The 14543-nt window shown below is 45.9% G+C and overlaps 2 protein-coding genes across 10 annotated transcripts in view; one reads left to right on the forward strand and one right to left on the reverse strand.

Moving 5' to 3' along the window:
- NRDC (nardilysin convertase) overlaps positions 1-10362 on the forward strand; it is a 64029-nt gene extending 53667 nt beyond the window's left edge. For all 3 annotated transcript variants that reach the window (XM_084784440.1, XM_084784441.1, XM_084784442.1), the window contains 12 exons: positions 394-544; positions 2122-2249; positions 3345-3507; positions 4684-4715; positions 4937-5075; positions 6913-6960; positions 7240-7292; positions 7646-7729; positions 8588-8678; positions 8876-8992; positions 9628-9717; positions 9795-10362. In XM_084784440.1, coding sequence (XP_084640566.1) covers positions 394-544; positions 2122-2249; positions 3345-3507; positions 4684-4715; positions 4937-5075; positions 6913-6960; positions 7240-7292; positions 7646-7729; positions 8588-8678; positions 8876-8992; positions 9628-9717; positions 9795-9989 — 1291 coding nt within the window. In that variant the 3' untranslated portion in view covers positions 9990-10362. The remainder of the gene's footprint in view (positions 1-393; positions 545-2121; positions 2250-3344; positions 3508-4683; positions 4716-4936; positions 5076-6912; positions 6961-7239; positions 7293-7645; positions 7730-8587; positions 8679-8875; positions 8993-9627; positions 9718-9794) is intronic.
- A 616-nt stretch (positions 10363-10978) lies between these two features.
- Positions 10979-14543, reverse strand: part of OSBPL9 (oxysterol binding protein like 9) — a 136250-nt gene continuing 132685 nt past the window's right edge. For all 7 annotated transcript variants that reach the window (XM_084784446.1, XM_084784445.1, XM_084784444.1 and 4 more), the window contains 6 exons: positions 14453-14516; positions 14208-14348; positions 13175-13253; positions 12138-12229; positions 11404-11539; positions 10979-11225 (listed from right to left, as the gene is read on the reverse strand). In XM_084784446.1, the coding sequence (XP_084640572.1) occupies positions 11151-11225; positions 11404-11539; positions 12138-12229; positions 13175-13253; positions 14208-14348; positions 14453-14516 (587 nt within the window). In that variant the 3' untranslated portion in view covers positions 10979-11150. The remainder of the gene's footprint in view (positions 11226-11403; positions 11540-12137; positions 12230-13174; positions 13254-14207; positions 14349-14452; positions 14517-14543) is intronic.

Consider the following 14543-nt stretch of genomic DNA (forward strand, 5'->3'; position numbering starts at 1 on the left):
TCTTTGCCTCATCACTATCCACCCCTGACATGTATTACTCTTCTCTCTTTCCTTATATTTTAAGTTTATGAGGCTAAAAGCCTAAGTCTGAATGGATAGCCAGGGCTGCAGGCTGGTTGGGGCTGGTTGTTTCTGATGCTGGTTCATTCCTTCACTGTGTGTTTGCATGTGACATGAAAAGATTAGGAAAGCTCCTGAGGGGGGTCCTGTGATAGACCCCTGAAGTTGAGTCCTGAGTAAGCTAGGTTTCCTTCAGACCTCGGGGTTTTATGTTCTGGGGTAGAGAATTAACACCTTACTAAGAAAGGTGAAGTTTCTTACTCTGATGGAAACAAATCTTATTCTTGTCTTTCCTGTCAATTAATGATGCTATGTACATTTTGTACTTTCCAGTGTTGTCCTCTTTGAAATCTTCGTCAATATTCTTACTCATAACCTTGCTGAACCAGCTTATGAAGCTGATGTGGCACAGCTGGAGTATAAACTGGTAGCTGGAGAACATGGTTTAATTATCCGAGTGAAAGGATTCAACCACAAACTACCTGTAAGTATGCAAACGCTAGTCTTCTCAGTTTGAAATCCAATATTTGTCCTGTCTCTGGGTGCCATGGTGCCTGGCTTATTTTGACATGGATGCTAGGGTAGAATTTGGGTCTTCATGCTTATATGGCAAACACTTTACTGACTGAGCCATCTCTCCAGCCCCAAGAATTATATGTATATTAATTTATATTACTGGCAATGCACAGAAAACAATCAGCCTGTGCTTTACGTATGACCCCACTTCTGTTTGCTCTCTGTTTCTCTGAAACCCTTACTAGCACTTTGGTTTGAGGTACATTCTCACAAAAGAGCTATAACAAATTTAAGGAAGGACATTAATTTTTTTGGAACTGGGTTCATGTAAGAAGAGTCCACAGGAAGGAACCCAGCAGAACCCAACTTTGTGCCGGCAGAGTAACTCTGAAGCGTGTGACTCTTCCTCGGCCACTGCCCTCCAGAAGGAAGCTCCTTCACGTGCAGCTTTAAGATGCAAATGGAGTAAATCCCAGAATTTTGGGAAATAAGTTTAGAGAGCTGTTTAAAAATACAAAACTTATTGAAAAACCAAAAAAGAAAAAACAAGCAAATACAAACCTTAGAAAGGTGATGTTCAGCTGGGTGCAGTGGTACACGCCTTAATCGTAGCAGAGACAGACAGATCTCTGTGAGTTTGACGCCAGCCTGTTCTACAAAGTGAGTCCAGGACAGCCAAGGCTACACAGAAGAAGCCCTGTCTCGAAAAATATGAAAGAAAATTTACGCTCTTCATTTTTTTGAGACTTACCTCACCTTAATACTTAAAAATTATATAGACTATATTTATAGAAAACTGATTTTATTTACATAGTGTAGATAAAGCTTTCTAAAACATGAAAATTAAACATAATAGTATAAATAATGCACCTTGGCTAAGTCCCTAAACAGCAGACGTGGTCAGTGTTGGGCTGTCAGTGACACAGCTGTACAGCGACACAGCTGTACTGGTTGATTTGACAGTCCTTCCTGTTACCCTTTAGAAATGACTGGAAACAAGTATTTGAGTTACATGTTGGGAAAAACAGTAAAAAACCTAGCAATATGAAATAGGTTAACTTCTATCCAAAGAAAATAGTAAAACTTCACATTTCTGGACAAGATAGCTTTTTTGTTTGTTTGACACAGGGTCTATGTAGCTCTGGCTGTCCTAGAATTCACTATGTAGACAGGCCAGCCTTGAACTCAGAGATCTGCCTTCCTCTTTCTCCCAAGTGCGGGATTAAAGGCATGCACCACTGTGCCTGGCTTGGATAAGACAGTTCAATATTAAACAGTTATTACTGCTTCCAAAATGTATGTGCAAATAAAATACCCTTCCAGTTAAAGGCACATCTTAAAGGTAGTTTAGAAGGAAAATGATGCAAACTGAAGATACATTGCTTTAACTTTGAAGAATATTATGGCCTTGGCCACTGGGGATTGAGCTATGAGCCCTTAGGTCCCCTGCAGTGCCTGGCCCCTCCCTGGCCCCTGAAAAGCAGTTTCTCCCTGAACTTTAGTGTAGTTCCATGTTTTGCTACTTAAATTGCTTTTTCCTTTTAGCTGCTCTTTCAGCTTATTATTGACTACCTGGCTGAGTTCAGTTCCACACCTGCCGTCTTTACAATGATAACTGAGCAGCTGAAGAAGACCTACTTCAACATCCTCATTAAGCCTGAGACTCTGGCCAAGTAGGTGTACATGAGATGTGCTTATCTTTTGAGTACCTTAAAATGGTTGATTTGCTAGGAGGAGGCGAATGAGTTGCTGAATTAAATTGTTCACCTTTCAACCTTCACTGCTGAGAATTTAACCGAGGTTCCAGGAGAGTATAGAAGGGAGCCGAAGCTTACACACCTGTGACGCGAGCCCCCTGGGCTGATCACAAGCTGCATGGGCATCTCTGTGTGACCTGGAGAGAGGCTCTCTGTGACACTCTTCATGAGAGGGCAGAGAACCCTGTGCCAAGGGCAGAAAAGGCCCCAGCGAGTGGACAGAGCTCTTTGCCCACGTGGCTTTAAGCCCCTCAGGACTTCATTGCTTAGATGTCTGTAACAGCGTAAGACAGCTGATCTTAAACACAGGCCCTGCTTCTGTTTTATAAGTGACAAATTAAATGACAGATACTAGGAACTTGAGGAATCCACTAGCTGTTAGGGAGGCAGATTGGAGATGGACAGTGAAGTTAGTCCGCTAATATAAACTGGGTCATTACCCAGACTATAAGTCATTACAATCGTAGATGCTATAGTATTAGTTTCTAGTAATACAAATTAGTGAAAGTTCTAACAAAAATAGGGATAATTTAAATTTTGTTAAACTTTGTAAAAATTGATTAGTAATTTTTAAAAATGTTAAAATTAAATTTGACCCATGTGAAATATTTCACTCTATAACTGGGACAGGAAGGTGCATTGTACCTGTCAGCAAGTCCATTTAAAACTGTATGCAGTTTTTATTGTTGGTTTTTTGCTTTGTTTTTGTTTTTCGAGACAGGGTTTCTCTGTTCAGCCTTGACTTTTCTGGACTCGCTTTGTAGACCAGGCTGGCCCAAACTCACAGTGATCCACCTGCCTCTGCCTCCCAAGTGCTGGGGTTAAAGGCGTGCGCCGCCACACTCGGCTCTAAAATTGTATGCAGTTTTAATTGCCGCTTTTGCTGTTAAGGCATTTTTCCCAACTCTTGCTGGGAATCGCCTGTCTTTGAAAACACTTCAATAGAATCTTGACCTAAAATTTTTTGTAAGATACATTTCTTGCAACATTTAAAAAAAATGTCCCTTGTAGAGATGTGCGACTTTTAATCCTGGAATATTCCCGCTGGTCTATGATTGACAAGTACCGAGCTTTGATGGACGGCTTTTCCCTTGATTCTCTGCTGAACTTTGTTAAGGACTTTAAATCCCAGCTCTTCGTGGAGGGCCTGGTGCAAGGGAATGTCACCAGCATGGTGAGTGAGGCGCTCTCACAGTTGGCGCCTGTCCCTGTGCTTTGGGTTTGGAATTACTTTACTCTCCCCTCAAGGCACTGCCAAACTCTGGCGGGAGTTTCTGACCCCTTACGCTGGGCACCACCATTCCTAGGAAGAAGACTGTTTATGCTTGAGTCAAAGGGGTTTGTTATTAATTTGGTTTTGATTAAATTTGCTGAAGATCATATGTGGAAACCAATGCAGAGATTGAGAAAGGAGAGAGAGAGATAAAGTGTGTACATACCCACGCACAGCCGGAACCTGCACGCCAGGCTTGACCACGCTAAGAAGTGAAATGGTTTCCAGCGGCCAGTGGGGTTGGGGAGGGAGGAGGAGGAGGTTTTCTAATGGTACATAATTCTGATGGCACAGGGTGGCGGGGTTAGGAAAGTATGTCTTACAAGTGGGATTGTATACTTTAAAACTGGTTATGGGATAAGCTATGCTATATGAAAATGGCGATGCTTGAAAATTATGAAGTAAATGAAAAGAAGTGCTTGGGAGTCAAGTAGGAAGGAGATGCCTGAACTCCCTGGCTGGCTGGTAAGGCATGGAGAGAGGAGCAGGAGCCTGTGCCGGAGTGGCCTATAAAAATGGCCACTCCTAAATGGTGGCTTCCATTTGCCCCTTTATTTCTGGGGAGACTAGAACTCCAAACCCCAAACCAGTCTTGGTTTCTGTTGTCTGACAGGAAGACCTTCCTGAGTCTCACTAGCTGAGTCGCACACAGGGGAGGGCCAGCTGGGCTGTGGACTGAACATGCGGTCTTAAGAAGTAGCCATAGGAGAAATTACTCCAGAGTTGAGCTTGCCTTCAGTCAGCATCTTGTAGGCAGAACAGAAGGGATGTAGTCAGTTAGCCCAGGCTGTATCAGCTGGCTAGTTCCAAAACATGGCTAGGCTTCCAAAATATTCACACTGGCCGTACGCATGGCCTCGCTGGATAAACTAATGTGAGCCAGGGAACTGCTGAAATGGAAGCACATTAGCAGAGGGGCAGCCTGAGTCATTTAGTGTTGGTAAACAGAGCTGGCCTGATGCGTGTCCAGCATTTAGGTGACAGACTCTCTGCTTTCCTGATGCTGTCCAGAGTGCTGCAGGGAATTAGAAAATGGGAATTACCAAGTTCTAAGGTAGGTATTTACTTCTCTTTTAGGAGTCTGTGGATTTCCTGAAGTACGTTGTTGAGTAAGTATTGGTTTGAGTTCTCTATGCCCCTTCCCAGAAAGCAGCAATAAGCTGTAGCTGTTGCTCAGCTTACGTCAGGCCTTCCCTGCTTTTCTTGCTTGCTCTTCTTGAGCCTGGAGTAAACAGAGCAGGGCAGAGGGAGGTGAAGCCCGAGTTCTTCAGTCTGGGACTGGGGAGGACGCAGGTCTGCCTCTCACCCATGCGTGCCGACTGTTTTGCAGCAAGCTGAACTTCATGCCTCTGGAGCGGGAATTGCCTGTGCAGTTCCAGGTGGTGGAGTTGCCAGGCGGCCACCATTTATGCAAAGTCAGAGCTTTGAATAAAGGTGATGCTAACTCTGAAGTCACTGTGTACTACCAGGTGAGTTGACCTACATACCAAAGTGTGGTGGGGATTTTTACCTAACAGAACCCAAGCAGCAAGAGGGTATGTATTAAAGGACAGCTTGGAAAGAAGTGAAAATAAACCTAGCTCCGCAGTCAGCATAGAACAAACAAGGACTCCTACATAAGAAAAAAACCACCACCTGTTTTTTGTGGGATGGTAAATCCAAGGCAGACTTCCTTATTCTCTGGGACTCAGATTGCCTTTTTGTGTGTATGCTTTCCACAATAGAGAGGAGGAGGAGGAGGAGGAGGAGGTCTGTAAACATGTGCTTTTCAGCAGCCCTCAGTCAGCTCAGAGCGTGCTTTAGCGTTTGGCTGATCCCACTCCTAACTTGTGCACATTTTCTCTGAACCTGTCCTGTCCAGTCTGTGCTTTGGTCTTTGAGTAACATGGCCTTGTTTGCTGCCTTTTGGCTTTTTATTGTGTTGCTGACCCTGGGCCTGCGTTCCCCCCCCCCCTTTTGTATGTGTCTGTATGTGTGTTCAGGTGCAGTAGAAGTCAGAGGCCAGCCTTGTGTATCACTCCTCAAGTACCATCCGTCCCCTGCCCCCTCTTTTTTAAAAATATTGAGACAAGGTCCCTCACTGGCTTGGAGTGTAGTACCAAGGAGGCAGGGCTCGTGGTCAGTTACTGTATGATTCACAAGTATATGCCATCATATCAGGATTTTTTTTAAGTTTATTTTTTATTTTATGAGTGTTTTGCCTGCATGTATATCTGTGTACCACATATATGCCTGGTACTTGCAGAGGCAGGGAAAGGGTGTTGGACCTTGGAACTGTAGTTACAGATGATTGTGAGCTACCATTTGTGTGCTGGGAGTTCCAGCTTTTCTTAAATGTGGGTTCTGGGGGTTGAACTCAGGTCCTTGTGCTTGTAAGGCGAGCACTTGGCTGGCTGAGCCGACTCCCCAGTCATTCCTGTCCCTGTCCTGCTTCTCAGAAACAAACTCATCAAAGTATGCCATGGTCGTCTCATAAAAACTGCTTCCTCTAGGAAACTGTTCCCCTCCATAGAACAGAACTGACTGCTTATGTTGTAGCCCTCTCAAAGGGGAACAGGAAGTCTTGGTGCTTGTCAATCAGAGCTGTTGGGACAAATAGGCTGTTTTCTTTCTCTGGTGAACTAGGAGAGACAAGGAATGTCAGAGAAGCCTGCAGGAGACCTGCTCCAACATGCACCAGCAACACCCTTGTTTGGCCTCCATCCCTGCTTTTATTCTCAGTTAGTTTGTTATTCTCCAGGCTTCTTGGGTACTTTCATAGTACTTGGTTTGTGCCTATCTGTTCAAGAAACCGATTCAGCTGCTCCACAACCACTAAACATTTTCTACTGTCTTCCTTAGGGCCTCGAGCTACAGGTGTTTGGTCTTACAGTATATCCTGCGCCTTGCAGGCTGCAGGAGCTGTCAGGCTAGGCATAGTTGCTTCACCCGTGTCTACCTGCAAGTGCACCCTAGTGCCAACTAGTCCATAACAGGTGTTCTAGCAGGACCCCTGCTCTCAGGGTCTCAGGCTGGTGGGAAGGTAGATAATAAACAGGATTGTGGGGCTGGAGCTGTGGCTCAGAGGTTAAGAGCGCTGGCTGCTCTTCCAGAGGTCCTGAGTTCAATTCCCAGCAACCACATGGTGGTTCACAACCATCTATAATGCGATCTGGTGCCCTCTTCTGGCATGCAAGTGTACATGCAGGCAAAATACTGGATAAATAATAATCTAAAAAGGAGATAGGGCAGGAAACCTAAGACAATAGTGGCCAGGATTGCTAAACCCCATAAGCCATTGCTTGTCTGATCACGTTTTCCCTTCAGTCAGGTACCAGGACTCTAAGAGAGTACACTCTTATGGAGCTGCTTGTGGTAAGTGCTGCTTGTGGTGGGGCTCAAGAGTTCCTCCTGGTCTACCGGGAGGCTTACCTTTATGTCTGATGGCTGTGTGCCTGTGGGAGTCAGAAGCTTGTCATCGGAAGATCAGGTGGTAACTTATTCTTATCCAACATCAACAGTCAGGGGCCTGGACCATTTAGGAGAAAAGCTTGTAGGGAGGCTGGATTTTAGAAACTTAGAGAACACTTTCAGGTAAGAAATTGAGGTTTCTCTTCTGGGAGTTTGGCTGATACAAAGTGTGTTGAATTACAGATGCACATGGAAGAGCCCTGCTTTGACTTCCTTCGAACCAAGCAGACCCTTGGGTAAGTGCTGGCGAGAGCACTGATGGCCTAGGGCTCCCCCTGCAGGCAGCTTGCCAGTCTGCCTTGGCCCTCCCATACCTTACAGTCTAGTATCTACACATCAGCCCTTCTGCAATGTGTTGGGCTGCGATCATGTTTTCAGTTTGCTCAGGCACCTGGACAAGCCAGAAGTTAGCCTGTACCCAGTGCAGCATCATTTGACTTGAGCCTACGGCAGAGCAGCTGCACACATGCTTATGTTCCTTTTGGGACTTCCAAATGGGCAAGAGCCCATCACCCCCATGCTCAGGGCCTCTCTGGACAGGAGCCAGGTCACCACATGAACAACTCTTAACTTCTTTGTCTGGCTTTAGGTACCATGTCTACCCGACTTGTAGGAACACATCTGGGATTCTAGGATTCTCTGTAACTGTTGGGACTCAGGCAACCAAGTACAAGTAAGAGTGAATGAACACCGTTATAGACAGTAGGGGTAGGGTAGCGGGGGGGGGGGGGGGGGGCAGGGGTAGGTACTACAGGTGCTTCCCAGAATCTTGTACAACTGTGGCCAAACATGGTTTGTTTTGTTAGGTTGGAAGGGGTGGGATGGCTAATGGACAACTATCTAGGACTAATGAGGCTTTGCTGGTTCCATAGGGTGTGGCTTAGATCTTACAGGTCACAGGGCAGGGCTTGTCAGTGTTTGATTGCAGGGAGACTAGAGAAAAACGATGCTGGACTGATGATGTAGCTCTCCACTGAATGCACAAAGCCCTGGGCTGGAGTTCCAGCACCATATAAAGGCAGGCATGATGGCATCCTCTTGTAATCCCAGTACTTGGGAGGCAGTCAGGCAGATAAGGAAGGCAGTCAAGGCCAGCCCAGGCTTCATGACTGTCTTAAACCTCCAAACAACCAGATGGCTCAGCAGTTAGGCATACTTGTTCTTATAGAGGACTAGGGTTAGATTTCCATCACCCACATGGTGGCTCACAACTGTGTCTTAACTCCAATCCCAAGAAACACATTGCTTTCTTCTGACCTCTGGGTACCCAGCACACATGTGAGCAAAACATACACATTAAAAAAAAAAAAGCCACAGAAACACTGAGCCAGAGGTGTAAGGCCTCGACGGTTTAAGGTGTGGCGCGCCCAGCTGGCTGTCATGGTATCATGTGTGGGTGCTAGGAAATGAGGCTGAAGGTTAGAGGGACCCGAGTTGATGCTCTTTGCTCTCCTAGCTTAGGATAGAAAGCATGCAGCCTTTATGCCTCAGTGAGCCTGAATTCCTTTGGCTTCTACCCAAACTGTTTCAGCTCCGAAGTTGTTGACAAGAAGATAGAAGAATTTCTTTCCAGCTTCGAGGAGAAGATTGAGAACCTCACTGAAGATGCGTTCAATACTCAGGTGACCAGTGCTTAATCTCTAAGCCTTCCAGATACCACATCTGGTATCACAGCGCAATACATTTTACCCAATGTCCCTCTAAGACCCCCCAGTATACACAGATGCATGCATGCACACAAGCACACACACCAGCATGTCTGTCACAGGCCATTTTTTCTGAGTGGGTGTGATGTCATGGCTAAGCATGTTTCTGACAGGTCACAGCTCTGATCAAGTTGAAAGAGTGTGAGGACACCCACCTTGGGGAGGAGGTGGACAGGAACTGGAACGAAGTGGTGACACAGCAGTATCTCTTTGACCGCCTTGCCCACGAGGTAATTATTTTTCAGATCAAGACAGCCTGAAGGATGGGGGAAGGCCCTTGACTGTGCGTTACGTCTCACGTCCAACAGTATTATGTGGAGGAGACCTAGGCCATGTGAACTGGGTTGAAAGTTTTCAGAGTCACCATGGTAGCTATATACATTGCTAACCTTTACCTTTCTACATGGACCAGTTTTAGCCAGATCTGCTCCACTTCGAGGCTTATTATTGGTATTTTATGGAGTTCTACTAAACAGACTGCTCATGTTTTTATGGAGTCCTCTAGGTCTTTTGGCAACTTCTGGCTGAAATTTGAAATCAATGAGACCATCACAAAAACACTTTCATCCTCTTGCCCAGGCGGCTGATGTGCACCACACATCCCATCTATGAGGCAACAGCTGCTGGTGTATGCAGTGCCCTGTGAGAGGTCACGCTAGACTGGGTTTCTGGCTCCAGCTGTGGTGCTTATGTAGACAGTTGCTAGAGGAACAAAGGCCGGTGGCTGAGGACCTTTGTCCTGTGGAAGGGTAGGGGCAGGCTGAGACAAGCCGAGTAAGACAAACGCAGGCAGCAGCAGTCTACTCCCCTCCCTGCCCCTCAGCATCTATGATGTTCTTACGCCTGTTTTCTCTTCCCCTGCAAGATTGAAGCACTGAAGTCTTTCTCAAAGTCAGAACTGGTCAGTTGGTTCAAGGCTCACAGAGGAGCTGGAAGTAAAATGCTCAGCGTTCATGTGAGTGCCGCCAGCCATCTGAAGCCTTGGTGACATCGGCTGGCACAGGCCTCATCTGCGCCTTTGGTGTCTTTTAGGTTGTTGGCTATGGGAAGTACGAACTGGAAGAGGATGGCGCCCCTTCTGGTGAGGATCCAGATTCCCGTGAAGGGATGCAGCTAACCTACCTGCCACCCTCTCCTCTCCTGGCCGACTCCACCATCCCCATTACTGACATCAGGGCCTTCACGTCAACACTCAGCCTCTTCCCCTACCATAAAATAGTCAAATAAACTGCAGTCTCATTGGCCTGAAGCAGCGTGTATTTAAAGACGTGTGTGCATTTTATGGAGTTACACTACTGCCTTAGGGCTTCCACTGGATTTTTGCGATGGCAACCTAGGATTTGATTTACTTTTCTCTCTCCTCTACAAGACTAACAGTATAACCCAGGCTTACTATACTGGATGGCAATGAAATAGTATCCAAGTGTGACCCACCCCCCAGACACTTACGTCAGCAGCGTGGGGGGTCCTGCCCTGTGTCCTCTGAGGAGAACTCAGTTCTTGTGTGCCTATATGTAACTAATTTGTTATAGCACCAAACTGCCCTGTTTTTGTTTTTTTAATGTATTTTTAAATAAACATAGTTCTGTATTTCCCTTCAGATCAAGCCATCTGCTGTGGCTTCTTTGGGGGTTGGGGTGGGAAAAAGGGTAGTCCTCCAGCCCTGTAGGTGGTGAGGCATTACAGGGTGAGCTGCGAGGGCTGGGGAGAAGCCACTCTTCAGTCAGAGGCTGCCAGGCTGGTGGTTTCCAGGTTAAGTCATAAAACAATGAAAGAAACATTTTTAAAAAGGTTGGAAAATTATTTTATGAAGCCTTAAGAAGCACTGCATATAATTATACTAATTCAGGTTTAGATACAATCTAATAATAGATCAATTCTAAAATAAAGGTTATAGGTGAAACCATGAAATTTCCTTAACATTTGATTTTCACACACTGCGCTAATTTGCTAAAACAACTGAGGATACAGTATTTACAGGTGGGTGTACTAGTGAAAAACTGTCAGGTGTGTGCATATATATCTAGAATCCAAGAGAAAATGAACTAGGAGGCAAGGGTTTATGCTTTAACAGCAGAACTGGAGAAAAGCTGAGACCTGGGTCTGTCTACAAATGCTTTTCAAAAGCATGGGATCTGGGAAAGGAAGAGACATCTTGTTTCAAAACCTGAAGTTTTTCTCAGGAGTGAAGTCAAAACTGTAACTGCCACAGAGGAGAAAAGGGAAGCGTTTTCCACTTTAATTGTTCATCTGTGTCGTCAAGTCCAGTATCCCTGAGATAGGAACCACTGCGATGGGAAGGAAGTGACAGGCTCTCCTGGAGGAAGTCCCATTGTTGCTTACTGACGCCTACTGCCCTGGTGACCAGGGGTGGACTGAGCTGCCGGCCTAATGCTTCACAGCACCAAGACGCTTCAGTAACGGCTCATCATAAACCCAGCATTCTCCATCTTCATGGAACAGCTGCAAAAGGAAGAGAGGACTGGTTAGGCAGTGCGCATCTTTATCCCATGCCATGTCCATTCCCAGCTGTGGAATGAGTGTCAGGCAGGACCAGGGACTCTTGAGGTCCACCTCTGCAGCGATCGCTGACAGGAAGGAGTTACTGCTCAAGCTACAGAGGAACAGGAGCAGGACTTACCCTCGTCTCCCACTGAATTTCTTTCTCCTTCCTTTCTCGGGCTTCTGCTCTTTGTCTTTCTTCAAGTCTGTGCTTTGCTTCGGTTGCTGCATCAATGTCTCTGATTTTTAAGTTGAAAGTGACATCCTTCCAAAGGCTAAAGAGATGGAGGGAGCCTGTGAGCTGGAGGACGCAAGCCTGCACCCACCCGATGGCTTCTGACTGCCACGGTGTGAACTAGACCTGGAGCTGCTGTCAGGGTACTAGAGCAGTGAAGGACATGGAAAGGACACTGCTGTCAACAAAGGAAGCAGGGGACAGGCAGGCTGACACATGAGAGGATGGCGGGTGAGCTACAGCGCTAGCAGCTAAGACTGCTTCTGCCTCACCCTCTGGTTCTCTACAACTCTAGGGAGTCAAAGATACTCAAGCCAAATAAATTTATTATCAGTTGAAAGGGTTAGATGGGGGAAGAGGATAATTTTCATTCCAGTAAAACTATGTGATCTCAAAAGAGTCAAGAGGCATAAGAAGTGGCTCCTTCTCAACACTAATTGCTATTTCAACTGCAGGGAAAGAGGCAGAGAGAGGTCAGTAAACGTATCTGTGGTCACAAAGCTCTCAAATGCGGCACTGACAAAGGACCTGGGCCCTGGAGTTGGCTGGCATGTGCAGTGCTCTGTCTCCCAGGGCTGCCTGTAGCAGGGCCTGGGCGAGCAGGAGGCCCCGCAGTGGCCCTGGTTGAGGTTCCTTACCTGCGGGACTCATACTCATTCTGATCTTCCAACTTCCTCACTTTTTTCTTAATTATAGGCAACTTCTTAGTGTCTACAAAGACAGTATTTTCCTAGACAGCAAGAGGTAGAATGATGCTTTATTATTCAGTTTTATTACAGACTCAACTTCTCAGGAGACTTTTAACACATAAACCCCATATATCTTAGCACAATGATTTTATATGCAGCCCAAGTCTAAAATAATTGTTTTGATTCGAGAAGCTCAATTCAACAGATTCAGCATAGCTGTGCGCCCACTTGTGTGTGTGTGTGTGTGGTTTGCCTGCATGTATGTCTGTGTGAGGTCTGGAATTAAGAGCTGGGAATCAAACTTGGGTCCTTTGGAAGAACAGCCCGTGCTCTTAACTGCCGAGCCATCTCTCCAGCCCCTGTGCTATTAACTTTATGTCTACTTAGCACAGATTAGAGTCGTCTGAGAAGAGGGAGTCCCTGTTGGGAAAATGCCCCCATAAGATCTAACTGTAGGGGGTGGGGGAGGGCGTAGTGGGCGCAGCTATTGTGGGTGGTGCCATCCTGGGCTGGTGGTCCTGAGTTCTCTAAGAAAGCAGGCTGAGCAGCACTTCTCCATGGGCTCTGCAGCAGCTCCTGCCTCCGAGTTCCAGCCCTGATTTTCTATGACAAACTGTTATGTGTAACTGTGAGTGAAATAAACTCTTCCATCCCTAATTTGCTCCTGGTCATGGTGTTTCAGCACAGCGATAGTGACCCCTAACTAAGACACATTTCATCTTACAAACCGTTTGACAACGGACCAAATGCTTACTAGGTGACTGCCAAGCATTGCTTCAAACAAATTATTCTCAAGTGTTTTGAGAACAGAAAAAAGAAAAGGCTATTCTGTTGCCTATGCTGTAGGAAAGTGTGTCGGGAGGGAGGCAAGGCTCACCCTGAAGAGATGCTAGCTGCTCTTGGTTAAAGTTCCAGATGAAGTGAGCAAGCACCAAGGGCGGCTATATACAATGCAGCTTAGACCAATGCAAAAACACAGTTCTTACCCCTGTTGCATATTTTGCATACATGATGCCATTCCATTCCCCTTCTATTGAGCAGAAAGATTTCTTGTCATTTGGAGAACTAAACAGAAAAGAAACAATTTCAATTAGTTTCAAGTTGAAAACTGTTCTACTCAAACAAGACGTCAGTAGAAGATGGGAAAGCAACTGTGGCGTCAAAGCAGCTGAGCAGATCTAGAAGGTCAAACCCATTTCACAGTGAAACACAGATTTTCCCATCATTCCTTACTCAGCACAGTGTTCTCCAGAGGATCTATGGTATACAGCAATGGACTGAACACAAATGCCATAGAAGAAGATCCATCTGTTTCCTGTAAGTTACATCAAAGCTCAGGACCAGTTAGGACAGTCCTAACTATGTCGTCCTTTTGTCCACTGTCCTTCACAGGGCAGCAGGACGACAGTGTGAACCGTGCCCATTTTTTTCTGAAAAGCAAAAGTAAACTTTTCTGTTTGGCGTCCCATCCTGCTTGTGGTTTTGGGTTTTATTTATTTATAATTTGTTTTTTATGGTTTGGCAGCTGATTCTTTTATTCTTGGGAAACCGATTAACCATGTAGTCAAGCATGACTCCACAAGGACACGTTTTCAGGGACAGAGAAAAAGCCTTAGGGCGAAACAGGACAGACTTCCAATTTCTGAGTCCACAAACTCCTGTTACTCATACATACAGCTTCCTCCCAGGTCCTGACGAAAGAAATCTTGCCAGATACCTATGTGTGATGTTTACTGTTTTTTCCTAGCAAAGGAACAGAAAAATGAAGGGCTTTGTGAAGGCTTGTAGAGGCTATGCTTTCAGGATGAGCTCATGGTCCAACCTGACAGGAAGATGGAGCCCATGGAGGTCCCACCCACCACCCCCAACTCCTTCTGACATGGGATTTTAGGAAGAGACTGACACCTAAGATGGAGACCTGCTTACAAAGTCAGCTGATGGTTAGTGCCTAACAGAAGTCCAAGAGAGAAAAGTACTTCAGAAAAGTGGAGCACTGAGGCAGAAAAACAAAATACCTACAAAATCTCTGCAGTAATTCTGTGCTTCTTGCCACCATAGAAAGGCTTAGTGTGGAAGATGATATTTGCACTGTAACCCGTTTTGGAGCAGCTAATACTGCATTCTCCTCCTAATTCCACCCAAGGCACTGTCAGGATAGACCTGCAAAATCAAAGGGTCTCAGGTAAAACTGGCGGTTAGGAGAAAGGAGGGGTGTGGCTTACAGCCAGTAGGGTTGCAGCTGATGGAAGAAACAATCTACTTGCCTCCCGTAGCCATTGGGGAATGTGAGAATGTAGTGCTCATCGTACTCCAGACATGAGACACAGCCTGCGGAGAGAAGGACAGCCTCTGCTA

The sequence above is a fragment of the Acomys minous genome (assembly GCF_964271855.1).
Source record: "Acomys minous genome assembly, chromosome: 6".
Lineage (NCBI taxonomy): Eukaryota > Metazoa > Chordata > Mammalia > Rodentia > Muridae > Acomys > Acomys minous.